The sequence below is a fragment of the Vanacampus margaritifer genome, chromosome 7, assembly GCF_051991255.1.
Source record: "Vanacampus margaritifer isolate UIUO_Vmar chromosome 7, RoL_Vmar_1.0, whole genome shotgun sequence".
NCBI lineage: Eukaryota > Metazoa > Chordata > Actinopteri > Syngnathiformes > Syngnathidae > Vanacampus > Vanacampus margaritifer.
Window position 1 is genome coordinate 13,033,240 of NC_135438.1, and position 16,281 is coordinate 13,049,520.

Consider the following 16,281-nt stretch of genomic DNA (forward strand, 5'->3'; position numbering starts at 1 on the left):
TGTGAGTCGTTTCTTTGGACTCAATTGTATCCTCTTGTCTTGTCGTTTATAAGAGCCAATCTATCCTTGTGCTCAGTGGGCCAGAATAGTGATGTGGTGCATTTACAATTTCCCCCTTCGCACCCACCCAGCATTCGGCCAAACATGTGCTGCGTTGGCTTGGACTCTTCCGGGAGAGATCCAGGAAAATGTGTTGTCCTTCAACATTTCTGCCAAAGCATTTGCGTGCTGTCACTTTTGAGTCCCAAAAAGTCAGGAGATGAGTGGCGTCATTATGTGATGTTTGTCCTCATTTTGTTGCCAACTGCATCCTCCCAACACCTGCTCTCATTCTTCTACGTAATGCTCATCATGCAGATGGTGTCGAGATTTTAATTGCTTCTGCATGGAAGCAATTTACACGCTCAAACAATACTAAGCAACATTTTGGGATGATCATCAATCTCTGGTTTGTTTGAATTTTGAAATGGTTTTCCTCCTACGAGACGACAGAATTGAATTTGGAAATAATCTGCTGTAGGGTTCACAACAACCAAAACATTTAGGTTTTTCCTATACAAAAATAAGGCAGAAAAGTTTTTTTTTTGTTTGTTTTGTGTTTTTTTTTTATTTATTTTTCACGTCTTCTTATCATTGTTTCAGGCGATATGGATTCAGTGGAAATGCAGAGGGGGGAAACGGCAAAGCTGGGTGGTGAGTCGCTTCAGTGTCTGCAATTTCTGCAAACAGGAACTTTGCTAATGCTACTACACTATTACAAATGTCCTATTTGCCATAGCTCACATTCACAGTTTTGAGAAATTTGGAGTCTTCCTAACATACTTCCACTGTGCCGGGATTCCTCTTTTAAAAGTAACCAAAAAAAAAGACCATTTGCAACATGGGAATTTTAGCAAGAAAAGTGAAGTTGATGCACATCATCTGCTTTCTCGGGCCACATAAAAAGATGTGGCAGGACAGATTTGGCCCCCGGGCCCTAAGTTTGACACCCGTTCTGTAAATGCATGGGGAGCGTTTTTACAGTAGCTCGCCAACTGCTATTTTTCTTCTAATTATTTGACCCTTAAAAACACGTTCTCAAGCTGTCAATAAGTGTCAAAGGGGAAAATGGAGCATCTGAGGGGACTAGCGAAAGGAATTCTGTACTAAGCAGTTACTCAACCGCCTCCCTGAGAAAATGAAATGTCCTTTATTTCTAGGAAACGGTGAACTCATTCCAGGCGCATTCATGTGATTAGACATTCCCTTGAAGTGGGTGACATTCTTAAATTAGGAATGGTATGGAATGAGAAGGGAATTGTGTCTAGGTAATTGTGATTAAGATGTCTGGAGAACTGAATACATAAGCCAAAACCAAGGGAAAACAAAGACAGCATTTTCCCTTGACTTTCTAAATACTTGCAGTGAGCATTTGGGAAGTTGGCTGGCAAACACTAAGAATGAGGACATCATTCTTCATCAGCAAGTTTATGTGTAAACGCCGTTATGCGGGAACAACGACCGTCTGACACTAATCACATCAGAAAAAATAGGTAAATTGCAATAACAGTGTAGGGACAGCAGGAGACGCCAAATTTGAATTAGGAGAATTCACTTGGGTTAGTAACATTTCAGTATTTAGGATTTGAACTTTAAGAAACTGCTGTTAATGTTATCCAGTCTTGTTAATGTGATCTTAAATTGGTTTTAAACACACACAAAAGCCAAGATTATGGTTACAAGTCAAAATATCTTAACAGCAAGCAAAACCTTCGGGAAAAGGTTAGAAATTAGAAGTACAGAACCTGCTTCTCTCTCAGGGTCAGAAATCAATTAGTGAACGGGGCTTCTTGTCTATTCTTGACTATGAGGATGTGCTTTATATTGAGAATGCCGTCCAAATATTTACAGTTCTTGTAAACTGTTTTTCCTTCAGTACTGACATTTGCCATAATATCACACATCAAAACAAACAAAAACAAGCATTTGTAGTGTGTTGCTTTCTTGCACTATACTTGTTTACAGTGTACAATATCTGTTTTATCTCAGAAAGAAATTGAATTTGTGTATGGGGGGAGGGGTTCTGAAAAAAGAAAGCTTTCAGCTTTGCTGCCCCACAGCATGGAATAGGCTATTTTGCTGTCTAAACTGAAGCTGTCTGAAGTTATTTCACATGGAATTTTCCATTATAGCCTGAGGGACAAACAGCTAGAAGCCACCAAACACTGCCTGTGTTTTAAATTTTAAACTTCTGCTTGTTGTTGTGTTTTATTTACTTAAGTAACTTTCTGGATAAATTGTGCTTGTCAAAGTAGTTTAGATAAAACTTTTTTTCTACATTTACATACTTGAGTTTTGTTTTGTTTGTTGTTGTTTTTTGGGGTGGGGTGGGCGTGGGTCAGACTGTAGGCCTACTATGTTATATTGATTGAGCTATACATTATTACTTGTGATTAATCGGACAAACTTCTGCCTTAAGTGCTGTTATTTGACTCTGTGTTGTTTTATGCTACTGGAGTATTTTTTTTCTCCAAGGAGTACTTACTCGGTTATTTGGAAGACTACGTTCTAATTATACAGTAGTTGAGCCATATTATTCTAAAGTAACAGTACTTGAGCAAATCAATCTACCCACAGCACTAGTTCGCATGAAGACTTGAAGCTTCTTCAGTCAGTGGTGTAGCCTACTGGCAGCCACAGGAAGAACGTTTTCACTTGTTTAACATAGCGTTTGAAACTTGTTTTCGTAACTATTATTGACGTTATGAGAGAAACCATGCGAATACAATTCCATTTCACTGTTTCTTCGTCACACACACACCCACACACAACCAGCTCCAAATGTTGCACGCACGTTTTAAAAACTTCTCGTCTCTGATGCGTTCACTAACACTCGTAAATTTGATAATTCGTAAAAGCTGAGCTTTTTGTTGCACTACAGATAAAACATTTCTGAATAAAACACACTAAATGATGGAATACATGACTAAATATTATGTAAAATGTACACATTGGAGGCAAAAACTAAAACATGTGGGCGTCTGGAGATATAATCTACATTATTTCCGACAGCTTATGAAGGCAGCATAAGGAGTTTTGTTGTCTTCCGCGTTTACCTGAGGGAAGTTGGCGAAAAATGGCATCCGTTGCTTAATACAGTCGCTTAAGTGTGGGAAAAAAGTAACATCTACATCTTTTAACGGGTGGAAGCATAGAAAGAAATGAGCTACGGAAACACAACAGCTAAGTTTTAGTCAAAGAAAGCCCGCAGAAAGTTTTTTTTCTTCCGCTTTGCTACATCTGTCTTGTTCTCGTCACAATGGGATGTTGCAGCAGCACTGAGGTAGGTTAGCCAAAAAGGAAAGAAATCGACCATGTGAACGATAATAGCGACCTCTAAACAGTGGCGCACGTCTGATGTTGTGCGGGTGTAACAATTCACGTCACTTTTCAGACAAAGGCTGCTTGTTTGGCAAGCATAGCCACAACAACGGCGACTCGCAACCATTGGGCTTGACACTGCCCCGCTCGCCCAAAACTAAAATAATCAAGCAGAAGTTTGTCTGTTCATGTCTTGGCAGAGGAAACGTGACTGGAGCCCGCTGAAGGAGCGCAGTTGTACGGACATCCCATGGCTCATCATCTTCATACTCTTCTGCATTGGAATGGTATGTGTACTTTGCAGTGTTTCTATTGTTGACACCCCCCCCCCCCAAAAAAAAAAAAAAAAACATTCAATCACTCGGTGCGATTGACATTAACATTCATTCAGAAGACAACAAGATAACTCAAGACTACTTGAAACTGGAAAAAATGCTTTCCTTATAGGTTTAAATTACTTTAAATTTACATTAAAGTTGTTCTTCTAATCATTGTTCTTTTCTTTTCCCCCGTTCTAAACTGTCCTTTTCGACTTCGTTATGTAGGATTCTGGAACAGTTTGCTGTACAACAGCAGAGTTTCATATACGGGGTGGCATGGGTCAGTGGTTTGAGTGGTCGTCTCCCATCCGTGAGGTTGTGGATTCAATCCTCCCCCCTGGTCACCATGTGGAAGTGTTCTTGACTTGACAATGAAACCCGATTTGCTCTCAGTGGCCTTGGCAGTACCTTGCATAGCAACAGCCGACCACTGGTGTGTGAATGTGAGACTTCAAATGTAAAACCATATGGTGTAGTTAAAAGCGCTATATAAAAAGCAGTCTATTTACTGTTGTTGTTTATTTGTATTGCAGTGGCTTTGATTGGAAATGTAGTTGAACAGAAGGATGTTTTAGACAGAGCAGGTGTCACAAAACTGGTGCCCGCGGGCACCCAGTCACACCAAGGACCACTTGAGTAGCCCACAGGCCTCTTCTAAAAATAGCGCGTTATTTAAAAAAAGCTTCACTCGCCACGTTGTATCAAATATTTTTGTTGTTGCTAGTTTTTAATTCACACTTGCACTGGAGTAAATTTGATAATAACAATATTTGAGGGTTGAAAATAGCATAGGTCAAAGGTCAGCATTATGGCACTTGACCAAATCACAACATTCATGGAGAAAAGCTAGCGGGAGAAACGATGAGAAGACAATTTACCTCCATAAGTGCGTATCAAACTGGTAGCCTTTCGCATTAGTAGTAGGCTAGTAGCTTTCAGTTTCAAAAATGTCGGTGACCCCCTGTTTTAGAGGGTACAACAGAGACGACAACAGAAAACAAAGAGAACAACAAAAGCTTAAGATATTTAATCCCAAAGTCATGTGTCAAATGATAATCAAATTCATGCACATCCGCAGGCCCCATTAAAACGTTGGTAAAAATCCCTATTTGTTAACGTTCCATTGTTTGTTGTGTTTCACTCAGGTTTGTATATGTGGCTTCACCATCGCCACAGGAGCTGCCTCGCGACTTATATCGGGATACGACAGCTACGGCAACGTCTGTGGTCACAACAACACCAAGATCCAGGACGTTGAGCTCAGCGGCCGGAACATGCTCGAAAATAAGTGGGTTACTTACACTACACGCGTCATCTCAGTAGCATCTTTTTCTAGCCAAACCTGCAGTCTATCACTTTTTCAACACATCACTTATTGATTGTTTACTTAATGTAAGAAATGATATTGCTGCCGTTGGATCGAAACCTTGTACCTCCAAAATAGTCACTTTCCAAAAGATGCCAAGATTGCCAAAGATGGCATGTTTGTTCAACCATTAACATTGCATCATCAAAAAGAACAAGCCATTTTCAATGCTTTAGATTGGTCAATAATTTGTTGAAAAAAATAACAATACACCACCCACAAGTGTGTACTGACCAACAAAAATATGACAAATTTTGACGTATGAAGTTTCGGCCTGACACCGGCGATTTTTAAACACAATTCCTCTGGGTTCCTGAAATCCTTGAAAGGACTTGAAATTGCGGTAGAACTTGATCCATGCTGGGATGATGGTCAACTTCCAAGTGGTTCAAATATAGATTTTATTTTTCATCCCGTGGGAACTAATGGAAAGTGATTTAATCTGGTGGTCAAGCGGTTAGCATGTCTGCCTGATTTTAATTCTCAGCTCTGGTTTTCCTGTGTTGAGTTTGCCTGTCTGGTAATTAAATGAATACAGTTTAAATTATCTCCGTCATGAAAACTTTTAACTGTACAGAAAGTGCTTTAAGTATTAACTGTTGAGTGCGTGTAAGCAATTTTAAAAATTCAGCCATTGTATTAAATGACTTCAAAACAACACACTGTGTACATAACCTGAGCTTTGACACAGTTGGATAACATATAGGGAACGTAGAGAGGCAACATGATAATGTATATTAAGATTTAAAAACACAACTGTGTGCTTATGAAAGCATGAATTCCAGCATTTCAAATTGTGAAGCAGCCCTCGGGACATCATGCTTACGTACTTGTGTGTTCTTGCTAATGTAACATTCCTCACATACATACAGTATCTGAAGGAAAGAGCAAAGGAGATGAATTAGTATATCTAATGATTTTATATTTTCCCAGTAAATTAGTTCAAGGTTGTCATCTTACTCTTCATTTCTGCGAATGGTAAAGTTCTAGCAGCATTCAGACTACACGCCCAATGTTACTCAAACAATGGCGCGTGCTTTATTGATGCTTGATTTTTCCATCAAGGCTTTTCTGGTACAAAGAGACGATTGTGCAGCGGGCAGGCAAATGCCACCGTTTTTTATTTTCTTCCCTCACCAAAAGTCCAGACTTGCATTCTAATGCCCTAATGGGCTCCTGCTATCTATGGCAACTGCCTGTTTTGATTACAAACAAACCAAAAAAACTGAGTCAGCACCCCATTGAAATTTTCTTTGTCTTCTGTCAGGTATGTGTTTTTTCTAGACCCGTGCAACATTGACATCATCAACAGGAAGATGAAGAGCGTCGCTTTGTGCGTCTCCAAATGTCCTGCTACTGAACTGAAGACCTATTATGATTTAAAGCAGTTTGCAATGACTAATGGTGAGAAAATCGGTTGAAGTGCAGGCAAAAATGAAGAAACTTTTACTCTAGCTACAATTAATATAATAAATGTAATAAACATTTTGATACTGCTATCTACGTTAACTCTCTCTCTTTCTCATTTCTTCAGTGTTAAGAAATATTTTTGTTATTATTTTTGATCATTTAACTAATCTTTCCATTTAAAGGATCTGCACTCTGCACCTATGATATCAGTCCAGCAAGATACCCGGGCCACTCTGATCGATTTACCAAATGTCCCAAGCTCCCTGTTGCACCAAGGTAATCAACCTTGTTTTGCTCTCAATCAGCTACTTACATCACTTTGTAATTGCACCGTTTTTTTCCCCTTTTTTTTTCGTTTCAGTAAATCAGTGCCGCTGTTCCGCCGTTGCATACCAGCGGACATCGGCTGCTATGCGGAATTGGCCCTCTCCTTTTTCACATTCATTAGTGACAACAACGTTTTCCGTCGAGTGGTCGCCGGAGTGATGGCCAGCAAGGACATTATTGTGGGACTTTGTGTGCTGTCTTTAGGTGAAGCGCACACACGCACACATTCATACTTTCATCTGGTTTATAATGAAAAAAAAAATCATAATCTGCTCTTCAAAACAAATGATTCCGTTATAGAAAGTAGAGTTGAATGAATTTGTTCCAGAACTGTTATGATGATTAACCTTACAGTAACATTTCAACACTATATTAAAACTAAAATCAAGGGGAAAAAAATCTTCTTTAAAAAATTCTATGTTATTATGGATTGGTAACAGGGAAGGTGCTGTCAGGTTAATGCATAATAAGGTTGCACGACTTCAAATTTATTTAAAGTGACACTCGTGCTAAATGTTGAGTTGACGCCGATGATATCATTGATATACTTTAGCACAGTACTATAATTAGTTAAAATCACATGAGGAGAGAATATTTTTCGATACTCGATATTCTAAACACTGCATTCTAATTAATATTGAATTTGTGGACTATAAATTAAACCGCAAAACCCACCCATTTATACATCTCAGGGGGCGTCCATTTTGCCACATGCTGTGGAATGAAAATGACATCACAGTTGCTCACCTGTTTTCTGAAGCTGTGCTATGATTGGTGGATACCTGAGCTCTGGGCTCCTATTATATTTATTTATCAAATGCAATATTAATCAGAATGCTGTGTTTATAGACTAGTGGAGGCACATATTGTAAAGATTTTTTGGGGGCTGACTTCCCCTTTGTGTGTTATCAATTATTTGAATTGTGCAGAAACTTTTGTTTTGTTTGATGCAGTTCTTTCCTTGATCATGATGGTCGTCATCCGTTACATCTCAAAAGTGCTGGTGTGGATTCTCACTTTTCTGGTTGTCATTGGAACACTAGGTAACTGACAAAACACGTTTTCGTGTTCCTTGTATTATAAATTAAAGGGGAAAAAAACTTTTTGTAGTTGGCTCACAGTGGGCGTGCAACTTTTTTTTTTGCAGGGGCGACAGGCGTCCTCTGGTGGCTGTATGTGGACCACCGGAACGCCCTCAACAACAACACGGCCTCTGTGTTTGGGAAAGAAGTGGCGGCCGATAATGTGAAGGCGCTCCTCGTGTATGCCATTTGTGCTACTGTTTTCACGGTATGCCTCAACACATTTTCTTGTTTTAAACACGTGAGTATTCTAACGCACGAAGTCAAAGAACACAAGTGGAACTCCTTGAGCCATGCTAGGTTGTTTTTATGTGGATGCAATTTCATATTTTAGCGCAGATCTTTTTTCTTCTTTTTTTGTTGTTGGGGGGGGGGTTATAGCTTTCACATTTTTAACTTAAGCTGATAAGTCGAACATGTAATTGTGGAGCCTCTTGGACACATTTTCATACATAAGGGCTATTTTATTCATATTGCATATTTAAAAATGTAAAAACAGTTTCTCCCTTAAGAAATTATGGAAATGGAATTAGAATTTGTCTATTTAAGCTACCACCATCATAAAACATTTACTTAGTGTACAGGCAATGGTTAACATAATTTTATTTTTTTCAGACTTATACCAGTTTAAGTATCTATTATGCGTGTCAAAATTATTGCGTTAATATTTCGTTAACGGCACCATTTTTTTTAACGCTCGATTAATGACCGCCCCTTATTTGGAAAGCCTCAACTAAGGGAATTCCAGTCATGACGCAGCAGAAACGTCCACGTCAAAACTACCCAAGAGAATTGCACTAGAGCTAGAACACACAATGTGTAAGGGGGAGAATGTTAACATGGAGGAGCCAAATTGGACTGCGTAGCAGTTCCACCCGTTTCATGCTTTGAAAGAACGTACTCGGTTAGCCGTTAGCAACGAGCTAACCGTTGCTCCAGCTCTCTCTCCAATAGGTGTTCATGAGCCAAGAGCCAAATGGACGCCGTCTTGTCACTTGGGGTAACCCCAAGCCACTTGATCTTTAGACGTGAAGCACGTTTTACCCAAGAACGCCACAAAATAGCTCGTAAGGGTTCAACTGAAAGTGTCGATGTGTTCGCTTGCAGTAGAGCAGCGTCACAGCGCATCCGAGAACTTAAAAAATAAAATAAAAGCAGTCAACGTCGTGAAAAGGAATCACTATAACACAATTTAGCATAATAAATTTAATTATACTGCATATATTTGTGGGAACTGACGTCAAGTTGTGTTTTACAATTTTAAAATGTGCAGAAGTTCTCAAGTTACTTCTTGTTTAAAATTAGATTGCTCTTAATATGGAAAGAACACCTCGATCGTTCCTGGTTCCTTTGTAGTAAAGTTATGTCATTTATTTGCAACGCGCATCCATATTGAACTTAACAAAATAAAAGCATACAACGTTGTGCTGTAATACAATTTAGCAGTAATAAATTAAATACTAATACATATATTTGTGGGGACGGGGGTCAAGTTGTATTTAATTTACAGTTTTAAAAATGTGCGTAATTTCACAAGTTACTTAATTAATGTTAAAAATAGTTAGCTCTTAATATGAAAAGAAAAATGCACTGAGCTGTCACCATTATCTTACAAATGCAACTATGCCAAGTAGTGACAGAAAAATGGCAAATAAGTCACACTGGGTGCCCCTGATTACAGCTCCACCCCATCATCATATATTTTTTTTTTTTTTGTTTGTGGCAACCAGCCATTTGAGAAACATAGTTTTTACATAGTCATGTGAGAAATGGCTTTTTAAGTCCAAAGTTGTCATGAGATTCTATGTAAGGCTCGTGGAACCCGCTTTCTCTCCCCCAGGTGGTTCTCCTGCTGATCATGTTCTTTTTGAGGAAGCGAGTGGCCCTCACAATTTCTCTGTTCCACGTGGCTGGGAAAGTCTTCATCCACATTCCCTTGCTGGTCCTGCAGCCTTTCTGGACCTTCCTCTGCCTCATGCTCTTCTGGGTCTACTGGCTGGCCGTGTTGCTCCTCCTCGGACTTGCAGGTTGAATGCAGCAACCTTTTTGTTATACACTCACTTCAGCAGTGAGGAGTGTAAAAAATGATTTATTTCATATGTGTATGGCGCATTAGTTTTGTATGCTAAATAAGTTGATCGTGAGGCCGCTTCCAACTTCCAAGAAGTTAGTTTTCTGACTTTTTGTCCTGATCTTGTGGCGCAACTTAACTCCCACATCCGGAATCTTGTGCCAGTCTCGTGGTGTGGGAGGACAGAGTCAAAGAGCCGCTTCTCTTCTCATCTCCCACTTGTCTTTTCAGTGGTGCAGTTACTCTAACTCATTATTATTCCCAGCAAAGTTTTGCCACGGAAATGCGCAAGGCAACGCTAAACAACACAATTCATGTGGTTAGGGTAGTGGAACACCTTTTGTTGGTTCATCAAAACAGCATGAAAATGATAAGGGAAGCTACATAAGACTATACCAGGGGTCTGCAACCTGCGGCGTCCGTCTCCTGTGGCGCCCTGTGGATCTCTAAAAAAAAAAAAAAATTGTAGAAATTAATGGGGTTGGGGTAATATATATTTATTCGTATATTTTAGATGAACTATTCTTCAAATGAAATAATGACTTAGATTTAAAAAAAAATAATAATAATAATATTAATATTCCCAAAAAGTGTCAGAGTCCAAATGTTTTAAGTTGAAAAAGTTAAAAATAAAAGATTTAAAAATGTCCAAAAAGTGATCATAAAATGTCAAAAATTTAAGAGGAAAAGCAGAAATTTACCATAAAATGTTCAGGTAATTGCCAAAGGCAGAAAAGAAAATGTTCAAAAAGTAACTTAAAATGTCCAAAAACAAAACTGTCAGAAAATTACCCAAAAATATTTTGAGAATTGCCAAAAAGTCTGAAAATGTATTAATTATTATTACTATTATTATTATTATCATTATTATTATTATTATTATTATTATTATTACTACTAATATTTAAAAAAGGCAGAAAAGAAAACATTCAAAAAGTAACTATAAAATGTCCAAAAACAAAAGACGAAATCCCTAAAAAGGCAATAAAATTACTAAAAATGTCAGAAATTTGGTGGCAAAAAATGCAGGAAAAAATGTCAAAAATTAGCCATAAAAAGTAGAGAGGCAGAAAATGACCATATAACATGTCCATGAAAAATCTTGTAAAATGATGCTAATTGTTTATTGCTAGTGTTGTAGAGGCATTAATGACAACAATATTATTATTGTGGCTCGGCCCACATAGGTGTAGAACTGCACTGCGTCATGTTAAGATATTTTTTCTAATATTTTGCTGACCTTCTCTGGCAACAAGGTAGATGAATCAGATGTAATCCAACTTGTGGGTCACTTTTACCTCCGCAGGAAGTCCGATGAAGAACAACTCCACAAATATGGTGGAGTATCCGATGAACGGACCCGCTCAGTACTTGGTGTGGTATCACGCAGTTGGTCTCATCTGGATCAGCGAATTCATCCTGGCCTTTCAGCAAATGACCATCGCCGGTGCTGTGGTCACATACTACTTCACAAGGTAAAGAGACTGATGTTTTTTTTTTTAGCATATAGTGTGTAGGGCAGTGGTTTGATCGAATCAGGGGTTCGAGGCAGGTCAAGACACACACACCCGACTCAAATGATTTGTGGCGATATGCCCTGCTTGGCTATCATTAGCTGCAGGTCATTTGGAATGATGGATAGTGAAAATCTACATTCATATTAGAATCTTGAATTACTTAAGTTTCCACTTGAATACATTTTTTACTAGCCACCAATCATAATTTCAGAGTTGCTCTTCTGCAGGAATAAATCTAACATGCCTGCCACTCCCATCCTGTCGGCAACGGTTCGTACCTTCCGCTACCACCTCGGTACTCTGGCCAAAGGCTCCTTCATCATCACGCTGGTCAAGATTCCTCGTCTCATCCTGACGTACATCCACAGTCAACTCAAAGGAAAAGTGAGCCTACCCGCCTCAATAATCAACACATTTGAAAGTCATGAGGTCACTTTGGGGACGACTTTGTTTTTTTTCTTTCCCAGGAGAATGCATGCGCTCGCTGCATGCTAAAAGCATGCGTGTGCTGCTTATGGTGTTTGGAGAAGTGTCTGGCATACTTGAATCAAGTAAGTGGAATACAGTTACGACACAGGCTGGGTGATATGGCCTTTCTAAAAGAAAAGAAAAATCAGATTATTATTATTTTTAATTTTTTTGCTTGACTTAACCCTATGTGGTTGTCTAGAATGCTTATACAGCCACAGCCATCAACAGCACCAGTTTCTGCACATCGGCTCGTGACGCTTTCGTCATCCTGGTGGAGAATGCCGTGCGAGTAGCGACCATCAACACCGTGGGCGACTTTGTGCTCTTTTTGGGAAAGGTACTGATTAGCGATAGAGCAATATGAGTTTTCATGGTCGATACCAATTATTAGTAGTCAAGGAGACCGATAACCGATATTTCAAGCTGATATTCATTTGCTGTAAAAGAGAACGTCAACATTAAAAAAAAATGTTTTTAAATAAATAAACTTTTAATTTTAAACATACAAAGAATTGTCAAGGTCATCAGCATATGTTAAGCTAAATTAAAAACTTAAAAAAAAAAGTTTTCTACTGTAATTAAAGTTTTCCAACATTTCAACCTAATTTCTTAATTTTATTATTTTTTAAAAAAAATTGTTCCCAGTGTCATTTTTATAAAGGGGATTTTTTTCAACTCTCAGAAAAGTAAAATAAAAATAATGGGGAAATTTGAATAAATCCATAAATAAAATGTTCCCTGTATCTCACTGAGCAACAAATGCATGCAAATGTAGCTAATTATTTATTTTTTTTGTCAGGATTTGTAAAAAGTTTCAGAAGATCTTTGCAGACAGTGAAAAATTGTCTGAATATGTTCGAAATGTGTTTGTGATGTAAAAACCACCTGTGAACATCTTACAAACCCTAAAAAAAAACAACTAAATTCACTACGTTCTCAAGTATTTACCACTCAATGAGATACCAATTTTATCGGCCTTTAGATTCGTAAAATGGCTGATGTCGATATTTGTCAAAATGCCAAATATCTGCGCCGATAATCCAAATAATAATAACCGCTCCAAAATACACACAGACATTTATGTCAACAAAAGTGAGTACACCCATAAGTGGACCTATAAAATATTTCGAAAAATGTGAGTGTTGCATGAACTCACTTTTTCATGCTCGATTTTGTGCCCCCGACTAATCTCCTGCGTGGCGACAGGTTCTCATCGTGGCCTGCACGGCGTTTGCCGGCGTGCTGGCGTTGAACTACCAGCGCGAGTACACCGTGTGGGTCCTTCCCCTCCTCATCGTGTGCGTGTTCGCCTACATGGTGGCCCACTGCTTCCTCTCGGTGTTCGAGAACGTGGTGGACGTCCTCTTCCTCTGCTTCGCCGTCGACAGCAAGTACAACGACGGCAGCGCCGGTCACGAGTACTTCATGGACAAGACTTTAATGGTACCAGCGTTGGAATATATCGCGCTTCATCTACATTACAGATTTAGTTTGTGGGTTACATTTTTGTTTTGTCTTGGCAGGAATATGTTGAGAACAGTAAGAAAAGTGGCCGTTACAAGCCAGAGGACGGAAGTGGACGAGAGATGAAGCCCATGGTGAGTTCAAAAGCACAATTAGTGTCAGCTGCTACTTGGTTATATGAATTAACTATAATGAAGAAGAAATTTAACATTTTCTTTTCTTTGCAGACATGAGAAGGGGCACGAAACAGATTGAAAGAGACATAACCAAGAAACTTATTAATAAGTCTGACAGAGATTTTTTGTTTTGTTTGTATGACACTAAAGTTTGGTGCTATGTTCTAAATCTCTCAATGTCTTTCTTAAATCCCAAATAACTTTTATTTTGTTTTAAAATTCACCGACAACTGTTTTAACATGGTTTAACATGTTTGCTAACTAAAAACTGTCGGTGTATTTTTTCATTCATTTCATTTTTTGTTCTTTGTAATAACTGTGTGACTGTTTACTTGTTTTTGTACTTCAAATTAAAAAAAAAGATGTCATGTGACCTGTAGTGTCCAACCTTCTTCCTGAATTGTACACCACCTTACCTAAACAGCAGGGGGCAGAAATGCATCGAATTTAAATGAGTAAGGCATACTGTAACTGTACTGTACTGTATGTGAATATTCGTCAAGTATAAGTGGATAATGATATTTAAGGTGCATCGTAATAAATTACAATAACCTGGAAAACTAGTAGCTCAATTTAAAAAGTGAAACTAATATGTGATAGACCCCACTCACTACACAGTGGATCAGTTTTTATTTTTCATAATTTGGAAGAGTGTAACAAAAACTGCATTTAATTTCAAGAAATTAGATTTTTTTTACATAAGAAACAAACATGACTTTTTTTTTTAATATAGAAACAGGAATTGGCCACATTTTTTAAAAATGCAGTATACTTTTCACTGTTTAAAAGGAACTATGTAAACAAATGGACAATTCTGCGGTTGCTTCATATTTTGACATAGAGTCTGCATTTAGGATATACAGCACATTAAACAGTTTTTGTTCCTCACTATCCAATTATAAGAGGATGAGAAACAAGAAATGAAAAGAGCTCTTAAAAGTTGGTAAGATCCAAAAATGAATGAGGGAGGAGCAAATTTCTTGTCTGATGCTTTCACTGGAGAACAATCATTCTTGATTGCCTCCATTTTATGTGAAACCGAGCAACCGTGAATTAGAGCTAGAGCTCCAATAAATATGCATTACATCCCATTAATATGACATCATGGTTTCATTTGTTTGTAGAAAATGGTGTCTATCATCACCCATTGGCAAAAGAAAAACAAATCTAATTAAATTAAGTTGAAAATCCAGCATTTTCAGGAGCTGCCATCCAAGTGCGTCCCCATGACGACACACACGCAATCTCACTGATGCATACATTACCGCCCATTTGCCTGCTAGTGCGCAATCAAGCCGCTAAACCATTAGCTTATTGATGGGAAAGCTCTCTTTCTCTTTGTGTGCTGCTGCCTGTCTCCTCTCATAAAAGCCAGGAATACCGAGAGGAGCGCACCGCTTGATGGCCAGCTGTAAATGTCAGCTAAGTGATCCCTTTAGTACTCGCCGAGCGCCAGTTCGTTCCTGGAAGCTCATTGTTGAGAAGCCCGAAAACACAGGAAAACACCTCGTTTGTCAGCGCTGCGCCACATTTGGAGCATTACGGTTTTGTTTTGTTTTAAATACATAAGAGTACCTTCAAATCACTTGAAATTATTAAATTGCCATGACTGAGCCTTTAGAAGGATTTTGTAGCAAACTAATGCACGATAAATTAATTTGTACAGTATCTACTTTTTTTTTTTTTTTTTTGGATTTCATATAAATAGTAGAAAAGTGACTAAAGTAAATGATTGCTCTTTTTAGATGTGTTTTTTTTTAATTGTCCAATTGCTCAGAATTTCAACTCCTCAATAGGAAATATTCTCTGATTTCTGTAGTCCTCCATGAAAGCATATTCGTTATCTCTTTTTTTTTTTTGAACCCAAATAAATCAATTACTTTGCATATATTTCCACATCTTACAGACCAAATCAGTAACTGAATCATAATTTGGCGATTTTAAATAATGTCTTGTCTTTTGAGAAATAAAATGAATAAATAAGAGATGGAAATTGAACCCCACAAAGCCTGAATCATTAAATATATGAGATAAAGTTCAGATTCTTTGTAAATAAGTTATTCGCTAATGTGCATGCTGATTCAGCCACAGAAACATGAGCTTCCTGTGTGTGGGTGTGTGAGTGGTTGTGTGTGTCAGAGTATTGACTAACAGTGACCATTAAAGTAAGCCCTCCTGCCTTCTCAGCAGCTTGACTCAAACAAAGCGCAGCCTTTTTTTTTTTTTTTTTTTTTTTTTTTACAATTACACACAATCACGTACAATGAAAAAAGAATTGTAAACATACAGTAGTGAGGCTGAGTATGGGGATAAATATATCTGATATATTTTGGTTGACCCAATCGCAATTTTAGGTAATGACAAATGCAAAGGGATACCAGTTGCATACACACTTCTGAAAGAAAAAAAATATTTGGTGGTCATCTTTTCATCATTCAACAAACAATAATTCTGAAGGCTTATCAAGTTTAAAAATGCTTTTTTTAATGTTATTTTTTTAAATAGTGGATGTACTTTATGAATTGTTTTTAAACCATATATTGTGTATACTTAATATACCCCCCTAACAGTCAACTTACTATAAAAAAAAAAGCCTGTATAAACACAACTTGCGTCACCGCCCCTTGCTTATCCAAGAAACCTGATTTCCCAACATCAAACATGCTTCCTGCAAATTGAGGCACTTCCCATCACAGCTTGGGCAGCCAGTCTCTACA

At 38.1% G+C, this 16,281-nt stretch overlaps 1 protein-coding gene across 1 annotated transcript; it reads left to right on the forward strand.

Annotated features, from left to right (window-relative positions):
• The first annotated feature begins 3,075 nt into the window (after positions 1-3,075).
• slc44a1a (solute carrier family 44 member 1a) lies at positions 3,076-13,937 on the forward strand. Its single transcript, XM_077571999.1, has 16 exons — positions 3,076-3,322; positions 3,561-3,647; positions 4,826-4,968; positions 6,314-6,450; positions 6,639-6,732; positions 6,818-6,987; positions 7,737-7,826; positions 7,931-8,073; positions 9,706-9,892; positions 11,243-11,411; positions 11,681-11,837; positions 11,921-12,004; positions 12,124-12,261; positions 13,131-13,367; positions 13,448-13,522; positions 13,616-13,937. The coding sequence occupies exons 1-16, from the start codon at positions 3,299-3,301 to the stop codon at positions 13,619-13,621; spliced, it is 1,941 nt and encodes a 646-aa protein (XP_077428125.1). The 5' UTR covers positions 3,076-3,298; the 3' UTR covers positions 13,622-13,937.
• The last annotated feature ends 2,344 nt before the right edge of the window (positions 13,938-16,281 follow it).